Genomic DNA, 9,531 nt, shown 5'->3' on the forward strand with positions numbered 1-9,531 from the left:
GATATTTATTCAAATATATAAAATTGTTCTTTGTTGATGGACTCAGCCAGCTTCTTTTTTACATATAATTTGTCCAGCCTTTGAAAAAAATTCTCACACAAGGGACACTTGTTGCTGACATGCAATTTTTTGTAAGTAGCCTAACTGTTACATACAAATGAGGAAACATTGCTTCTTTTCATGTACGCCACCTTTCGAAACACTTGTGAAATGCACCGCTTCGTTTAGCCATAGTCACGTGACTTTGGTGTTTCGAATCACTTCATCACGTGACATGGATGTTTCAAATCACATTTCGGAGCAGTGTTTCGAAACATCTACGCTTCGGGATCTCGACACAGTGTCGAAACGTCAGTTTCGCGGCAGCCATCCCTACTGTGAACCAGTAGGAACTGACCTGTCCATGCTGTATATATTGATGATTTCATCACAGAAAAATCTCAGCTGAAAGAGGTGGCGTGCAGACAAAGCTGAGGTCAAGAGGAGATTTAAAAATGAAACGAGAGGTTTGTACAGCTTAAACATCATATACCTGAATCAGACAACATCAAATCATTTCTAATCTTACTGTCTGTGTGTGTTGTCAGGATGTGGATTGTTGTGAATCTTCAGTGGATGTGACTAATGATGGGGGTCTGGATTCAGTGTGGATGAGCACAGATCAGAGCCGCACACTACAGCCACTGCTGGACTTTAAACTCACTGAAGAGAAATCCAGACACACACATGACTCCGATCTCAGTCTGACGTTACTCTCTTATACTGAGTCAAAGCCCACAGACACTCAGGATCAGGACACTACAGTGTGTGACAGTAAACATAGCTTACAGGATGATCAAACCTCCACAGAGTCTCTGGATTGTGCCTGTAACGCTGGAGAGCAGCAGCAGATCCTGCAGACCATAAAGATTAAAATTGAACCCACAGAAATAAAAACTGAACCCACGGAAATAAAAACTGAACCCACGGAAATAAAAACTGAACCCACGGAAATAAAAACTGAGCCCACAGAAATAAAAACTGTGCCCACAGAAATAAAAACTGAGCCCACAGAAGAGGAAGATTGCACTGAGGAAGATGATGATTTTATTCCATCAGGTATGTCTACTTAATAATTGTTGTGCTTAAACATTTTTAACTGTCATGTGAGCACCTATTTTGGGTTTTCAGTCACAAACTCACTTACCAAAAGACCAAAAATTTTAAAGGAGTTTAGGATAGCTCTAATACTTATTGGGACAGACAGAAGCCGGTTTTTATCAAAAATATCCAAAAATGTGTTGTGAAAACAATCATAGCACTTGGGGGTTTAGAACGACACAGGGGGAAGTGATTTATTTATCAAATTAACATTTTGGTGTGAACTATCCCTTTAAAAAGTGTGTAAAAAAGAGTGTAATGCAAAAATTGTTGTGAAAGTCTCTGTACAAATAAAAAATATTGGTCCGTTTTACTTCTACAAAATAGTGGATTACTCACAAATAATTATGCATTGCTGCATATGTTTACAAATTTTTGATTTTTTTGACGTGCAATGTCCCAGCTGTAAATAACAGGACTGATACCTTTCTTCTGTCTATATGTGTGAATCTAGAAAAAGATACAGAATTTCAATTCTTCATCCTTCTTTGTCTAAACAATAGTGACATGACAATTTAATTTGCTTTGCCCTAAAGAAGATCACTTGTTGGTTGAAACATGTTGGCTTACTTATTTTAATATGACTCATACTTAATAAAGGCTTTTTATTAATTCCTTTTACTTCTTTCTTTCTTTTTTTTTTGACTGCCTGGGACCTGCTTTTTTAAATCTGACAATTTACATGTTTAATGTTTATTTCAGATGTAAAGAGTGAATCATGTTTGGATATAGAAATAACGTCCTCAACATCAAAAGAGCGACTGACAGCACAACCTCTTTCATGCATCACCTGTGGAAAGACATTCAGCTCGCAAATACATTTAGAGAGACATGAGAGAAAGCACACAGAACAGAAACTCTTCACGTGCACCAGATCTGAGATCAGGTGTACTATCTTACAAGAGAAGAAACTTCATTCAGAGGAGCACGGAGAGAAGCAACAGTTTCAATGTGAACAGTGTGGGAAGATTTGTGAATGTGGCTATTACTTCAAAATCAAAGAAAATCCTCAGAGAGTTCACACTGGAGAAAAACCATTTGAGTGTCCTCACTGTGAGAAGAGATATAGACATCAATATGTTTTGAAGGCACATGTGCGGTCACACACCAATGAGAGACCGTATCAGTGCATTGAATGTGGAAAAACCTTTAGGGATTCAGGTTCATTAAAAAAACACCAGAATATTCACTTTAAAGAGAAACTCTATCAATGTTCACACTGTGATAAACGTTATGGCCATCAACATCAGCTGATAGCCCATGAGAGAGTTCATACTGGAGAGAAACCTCATCAATGTAGTATCTGTGGGAAGAGTTTTCGTCAACGGAATTCATTACAAAATCACAAGAGAATTCATACAGGTGAAAAACCTTTCAAATGCTCTCAGTGTGACATGACGTTTGCTTATTCGGGTCACTTGAAATCCCATCAGAGACTTCATACTAGAGAGAAACCTTACTACTGTAGTGTCTGTGGGAAAAGTTTTAGTCAACAGACTACCTTACTAAATCACCAGAGACTTCATACAGGGGAAAAACCTTTCAAATGCTCTCAGTGTGACAAGACGTTTGCTCAGTCAGGCTCCTTAAAATCACATCAAAGAGTTCATACTGGGGAGAAACCATATCACTGTAGTGTCTGTGGAAAGAGTTTTAGTCAACAGACTACCTTACTAAATCACAATAGAGTTCACACGGGTGAAAAACCTTTCAAATGCTCTCAGTGTGACATGACGTTTACTTATTCAAATCACTTGAAATCCCATCAGAGACTTCATACTGTAGAGAAACTTTACGACTGCTCTCACTGTGGAAAGTGCTTCTCTAATCCATCTAAATTAAGAGTTCATCAGTGTGTTCACACTGGAGAGAAACCCTATCACTGTAGTGTATGTAGGAAGACGTTTAGTAATCAGTCAAACTTACTAAGGCACCAGAGACTTCATACAGGTGAAAAACCTTTCAAATGCTCTCTGTGTGACAAGACGTTTACTCGGTCAAGTTTCTTAAAATCCCATCAGAGAGTTCATACTGGAAAGAAACCTTAAAGGGGACAAAGAAAGGAAAAAACATTTTTACCTTGTCTTTGTTGAATAATGGTAGTCTACCCACATTCACAAACATACAAAAAGTGCTAAACATGCTAAACATCTCAGTCTCATAGAAATTCCTCTTTTAGAAATGTCAGCCAGAAAACGGCCCAATCTGAAAAACTGATGCTTATGACATCACAGGCATCTAATTCCCCCTCCACTTTAAAATAATTGGCTACATTTTTTGAGTGGCAGCAAAGTCAGCCAATCAGTAATGAGATTGCAAGTTAAGCCAGTAGGGGGAGGCAAATAGGTGCAAAACCACTTGTTTAAAATCCCCCACCCTAATAGAGCTATCTGAGAGAGGTTTTTAGGAAGCTTCTAAGGCATCAAACAAAAAACTGTTTGTCTACATGTCACATCACAGAACAAGGATAAATACCCCGTTCAATCATTCTATGTCACCTTTAAAGCCAAAGGTATAGACCCCTTTTCTGCGGATGTCACAGATACGTCACGGCGCTAGCTTGAGGCAAAACAAACGGAAAACTTACTGGAGGCGGCTAATACAAACCAACACAGGGTCGGCTACACAAGGAGCTTTTAAAATGTCGTCTTGTTGTGTTGTTGGTTGCCAGAATCGACAGAGAACAGGCAATTTGAAGTTTTATCGGATACCTGCTGCCACTGCCAGACAAAAAAAACGACGACAGCTATGGTTAAAGCTAAGAAAACTCGCTAGCTACCGTCTGTTAAAAAGCGTTGAGGGGAATCTTTCTGTCTCCAGCTAAGCACCGCCCACACAAATATGTCACATTGTTTACCAATTGTAAAAGGGTCTATACTAGATACGTCTGTGTATGCGTGCCGTCCGTATGATATAATTTTTCGGCCCAAAATTTGAGAGGACAGTACGCGTACAACAGCGCATGCGTGAAAAAATATTGAGACAGGACACCCCACTACAAACAATTACACAAAGGCAAAAGACAGCATTTGCACACATACTATCATTTTTTCTTCTTTGTTTTCCCTTAATTCAAGAACAGAAAGCTGTGGGGCATTTTCGTCACCATACTGTTTGATTCCTGGTCTATGTTTTCTTCTTGTTTCTACAATAAACTTTGTTTGCAATGGTGGATCGTATAGTTTTCTTCACCTATCCTACATTTTTTTTATGTACTGTAAATGTCCCAAATCAGTGCGGCTCTGACAGCCTGTTAGAGTAAAACTTTGAATGAGAAATCATTTGTATTGTGTACACGGCCATCCGCGCGTAGCCACAGTAAGTATGCTTTGAAAGCTGCGCTGATGCGGGAAAAAGTATACCTGGCCCTTAAATCTGCTCTCACTGTTGAATGAGCTTCTCTTTTCCATTTCAATGAAGAGATAATCAGAGAGTTTATACTGTAGAGAAACCCTTACACTGTAATGTTTGTGGGAAGAGTTAATCAACAGTCAAACTTTGTAAAGCACCAGTGACCTTAAGGTTATGACGGCAAAAACTTTAAAAGTTAATAGTAAAATAAGAACAAATAATCAAATTATGAGCAATATCCCCGATAAATACAACAGTACAAACGTATAAATGAAATAAAACAGTCCTGTTTGGGTTTTTCAGATTGATCTAACAGGTTTGTATTTTGGAGGATGAAAAATGACTAAAAGGTCTCTTATTTCAAAGCTTTCTAGAGTTTTATTTTAGGTTACGATGTCCTTAAAGGGACAGTACGCAAAAAAATGCAACACTCTTATGTGGTTACTGTTGGAGAAAATGCATTTCTTATTACATTTTTGAATATTTTATGTTACCATTTATGAATGTATAATCCTTGGCTTAGATTTATGAGTGTATTAGAGTCATATTAAATCTTACTAGCTACTCAGTGCGTAGAATGTTCTTTTGTTATCATATGACCTTTGGTTACTGCATCATCAAGTTACTATCTTGTTTTTGGTAGAATGTTTTTGAAAGTATGTGAGGTTCGACCTTCGGAATGAACCGAGTGAACCAGTGATTAAAACCCAAATAAATACAGTCCGCAGAGAAGCTCAAGTCTGAGTATATCCTAATATGAGACATCTCAAGCTGGATTCTCCCTGCAGAATATTATACACCCCATTCATGGTTTGAGTGGGTCTTATTTCTGTTAAGGTTCATAAGTATTTTAAACCCGACAGTTACAAACCTCTACAAATTTCTTTTGAAGAAAAGAGCCACATTTGGAGGCTTGTCGAGATGGTCCTCACTGCAGAACACGAAATCCAGGGGGCGAGGTTGGATCATTGTATTATTGTTTTTGATGTTACACAGGCCTGCATGTTGCTTTGTTCGTTTATTTGAATGCTTTGTAGTGATTTTGACATGGACACAAATCAATTTAGTGATTTTCACATGGGCAACCATTGGTTATTATGCCATACACATGACACTAGAGGTTTCACCTCAAGTGTGTGTGTGCGCTTGTGTGTGTTAGATGACTCCTCCCTTGTCTACTTCGGGGCACCAGCTAAAGACTTTCACGTTAACAATAAGAATGATCTATGTACATCATTCAACAAATAAAAAATATGTCAATTGGAGGGAGTTCGTCATCTAATTTATCTGAAGGAATTTGTGAGATTTTGGCCAGCTTGTAGAACCTTTAACTGTATTATAAACAAAAGGAAAACACAGTAGCAATAAAATGGAATTTATTAACAAAAGATAAACAAGAATAATTAAAAACACTGCTAAATGATACTAAAATGCTAAAGAATAGAAAAAGATAAACTGTAAAATGCAAAGAATAAAAAATTAAAGTGACTGAGTTTAATGTTTTCTATTTCTGATGAAAACCTTAATTTTCATAACACAAATAATTAAAGAATTATCTGCTAAACATCAAAGAAATCAGTTATGCAATATTGAAAAGCACCTATGGTAAATATTTACTAATAGAATGTACAAATGCCATGGTTTCAGGAAAGATTTGGTTATGTGATATTTACGTTCTGTGCAGTCGAATGAGCAGGCCAGTGGTGGCCAGACTTTTCCACGATTCAATGAGGACAGAGTCAGGTTCAGTTTAACAGTTTGAACACAAAGTGCTGTGAAAATGCTGACCTCCAGAAGAACAGAAAGGATTCTAGCGATCTGGAACACGCAGACGCTGTCCTGTAGTCGGTGCAAAAGGTCCTTAACAAATCTGGAACACGCAGATGAAGGTCCCTTGAGGTGAAGGTTTGCTCATCTGAGCTTCGCACTGAAAAAAAAAATGATTCTGTGCCTTAGTAAATCTAATTAAAAAGGAATGATTAAATTCTATTAAAAAATGTAAAAAGTAAAAATAATACAAAAAATTAAAAATTAAGTAATTCTAAATTAACAGATTAATTAGTAAATTTCACTTAATTTTATCATGTAAAATCCACCCAAATTTGTAAGAAAGAAATTTTGTGTTGAGACTACTTGAATTATTTAAGTAAATATAACCAGTGTCGGCGCCAGAGAATACAGAATGAGGGGGCATCCTGTTTCACTGGGGGGGCACCAGGTTCATCTGATTATTATTTTATTATTATTATTACTACATGGGATGGCACTGTAAAATGCTTGGTACTGAGTGGCCAGTCGCAACATTCAAAGGTATTTTATTCCTTGAACAACCGCCTGAAACACAGCCTCACCCGGGTACTGCGAGCGAGTCACGTTAACAGGGACAGTTTAATATCTACAAATTAATACAGAATAAATATGCATAATTAATAACGTATATGAGATTGTGTTTAGAATGATTAAACCGAATGTTCGTATTTTGACTTTTAACTTGTTTTAACGTCTGGCTTTTAGCCATTAAGAAACGTTTTCCCAGAAGGTTTGTATTTCTTAAAAATAAGCTAATAAAAGACATCAAATCAAAATGTTATGTCTATATATTTACTCATATAGCAACTAGCCGTGAAATTAGCGGGATTGTTACAGCCAGCCAAGTTGTCACAAATAAATCCCTCACTATAGTAAAAACATAACTTATAATGACGTTAAAGTGCAAGACTGGATAACTCACGCAAATCATAAAGACCAGTACATAACCAAATAACAGCAAAAGAAAACAATGTTACTGACATATCTAACACCAGAATGAACTATGCATTTTACCTTAAGAAGAGCTGCAGGCGACGAGAGGACTTTTTAAATCTTTTTAAGAAGGTCCTTTTATTTGTCGCGAAATTTCTTCGTCTTGCTCAAATGCCAAGAATTACAAGTGTACATTATTTAGACAGATTGAGTTCTCACGCATGGCGATTGAGACCTCGAACGTGACAGTAACTTTCAGTGCAGACAAAACACTGGGGATAGCTTTAAGAATTTGTGTTGTTCAAATGTAGTGGCTGCGTGTATGTAACTGGCTGACTATATGTTAGCATTGCATTGTGGGTTAGTATTTTAATTATTATGTTTTTATTAATTATACTCCGAATTTTAATCAGTATTCATTGTATAACCAAATGTATTTGCAGCACATTTTTTTTAAGTTCATTATTATTTTGAGAAGTAAGGGGGCACAGTGACTCAAGTGGCCGGGCCATGCCCCCTAGGGCCCGCTCGTGGCGCCGACACTGAATATAACTAACTAGGCAGTGAACTTCTACTTCCCAGCATGCTTTGTGTGGGACTGCATTTGAAGAGTAAAATTTGAAATTAAATGCTATTTTTTGTGTTTTTAACAAAAAAGAAAGACTTGTTAGTGTTTCAGGTTAAATTATCTTTGAGATTTAGAAGAGTTTCTGTTTCTGCTTTGAGTTTTGTGGTTACCATCATTCAGGGCCGGGTTTCCCAAAAGCATCGTAAGGCTAAGTTGATCGTAAAAATGATCGTACGAATCATCTTAAAATTACGGTCCGTTTCCCAAAAGCTTCGTTACTTAAGTAGCACTTGAAAATCATTGTCTACGAGTGCTCTGGAGTAATACTTGCTTAACATAATGGGGCAGTTAAATGTGGAAAGTTAAGATAGAATAAGAGATTAAAAAACGATTGGATTAAACCATTAAATTGATCTGGTTACATGTAATTAATTTGAGTGTACTGAACATAAAAAATTGAGTAAATTCTACACAAAATAGTTTAGCTACAATTCTGAATATAATTAATCTGAAATTACTTATAAAATATAAGTACACTCAATTGATAAATTATAAGTACACTCAACTTAAAAAATATATCTGGAGTTAGATAAATGTATTGTGTGCATCTTCTTGCCATAATAAAATAAAAAGGGAAAGTTCACTTTAAAATGAAAATTCTGTCATCATTTACTCATCCTCATGTTGTTCTAAACCTGTATGAATTTCTTTTTTCTGATAAACACAAAAAAAGATATTTGGAGAAATGATGGTAAACACACAGCAGTAAGTGACCTTAGACTTCCATAGTAGGAAAAAAAATATTTGGAAGTATTGTGATAAATGACTAAGAAAATGTTTTGATAAATGATGGTAAGCACACAGTTGATGGTACCCATTAAATTCCATCATATTTTTTATTCCTACTATGGAAGTCTATGGTCACTTACTGCTGTGTGTTTACGAAGCGTGCCGCACAAGCCCTGAAAAGTGAAGCCAAAACGTCTCGATCGCCCCCCAGTGTCTGGTCCCAGTATAGGTCATAAACCCCGCCTCCCCATGTTATTCAATGGGACTTGGGACCAACAAAAAAAATTAATTACACTTCAATTATCTTTTTTCCGAAGCTGGTTTCTGTCATTTACTGTAGTTTTTATCACGCTGATGTAAATTCAAATGTTTGTTTTTAAAATAGGTTTGTGTTTAGTTAGTTATTTAATGATATAAAAACGGTGGTGTCACGTCATGATTGACAGCTGTGATATCGTGTGATATGCGCATTCTACGAGAGCGAGGGCGGGGTTTTGACTTTGCGGCTTCCCTTCCTGCTCACTACTGCGCATGACTGGTCCCGAAATCGCTAGTGCGCAGACTCAAGACCCAAGATGTCAGCGCCATATCGGGACACTGGCGGCTTCACTTTTCACCAATGGAAGAGAGTGAACAGGCGTCGTCCATCTTTTTTTACAGTCTATGGTGTTTACCATAATTTCTCCAAATATCTTCTTTTGTGTTTATCAGAAAAAAAATAATTTCATACAGGTTTAGAACAACATGAGGATGAGAAAATGATGACAGAATTTTCATTTTAAAGTGAACTATCCCTTTAAGTAAATTCAACAACATTTTTCAGTGCACCTTGGTGCAGACGTCTGTGAGTGCCTTCACTGAAAAAAAATGATTCATTCAATTTACTAAATTTTTTTAAGGTAAGTAGTCGCAAACAATTGATTTAAACTACATTTAAACAA

General features: G+C 36.7%; 1 protein-coding gene across 1 annotated transcript; it reads left to right on the forward strand.

Moving 5' to 3' along the window:
• The first annotated feature begins 192 nt into the window (after positions 1-192).
• LOC135717835 (uncharacterized) lies at positions 193-5,054 on the forward strand. Its single transcript, XM_065240073.1, has 3 exons — positions 193-506; positions 588-1,098; positions 1,843-5,054. The coding sequence occupies exons 1-3, from the start codon at positions 495-497 to the stop codon at positions 3,186-3,188; spliced, it is 1,869 nt and encodes a 622-aa protein (XP_065096145.1). The 5' UTR covers positions 193-494; the 3' UTR covers positions 3,189-5,054.
• Positions 5,055-9,531: the final 4,477 nt, after the last annotated feature.

The sequence above is a fragment of the Paramisgurnus dabryanus genome, chromosome 7 (genome assembly GCF_030506205.2).
Source record: "Paramisgurnus dabryanus chromosome 7, PD_genome_1.1, whole genome shotgun sequence".
Taxonomy (NCBI): Eukaryota; Metazoa; Chordata; class Actinopteri; order Cypriniformes; family Cobitidae; genus Paramisgurnus; species Paramisgurnus dabryanus.

Excerpts from the sequence above, each read along its gene's own strand:
- LOC135717835 (XM_065240073.1), top strand. Across the intron at positions 1,099-1,842 it reads TGATGATTTTATTCCATCAG|ATGTAAAGAGTGAATCATGT; the intron begins GTATGTCTACTT and ends TGTTTATTTCAG.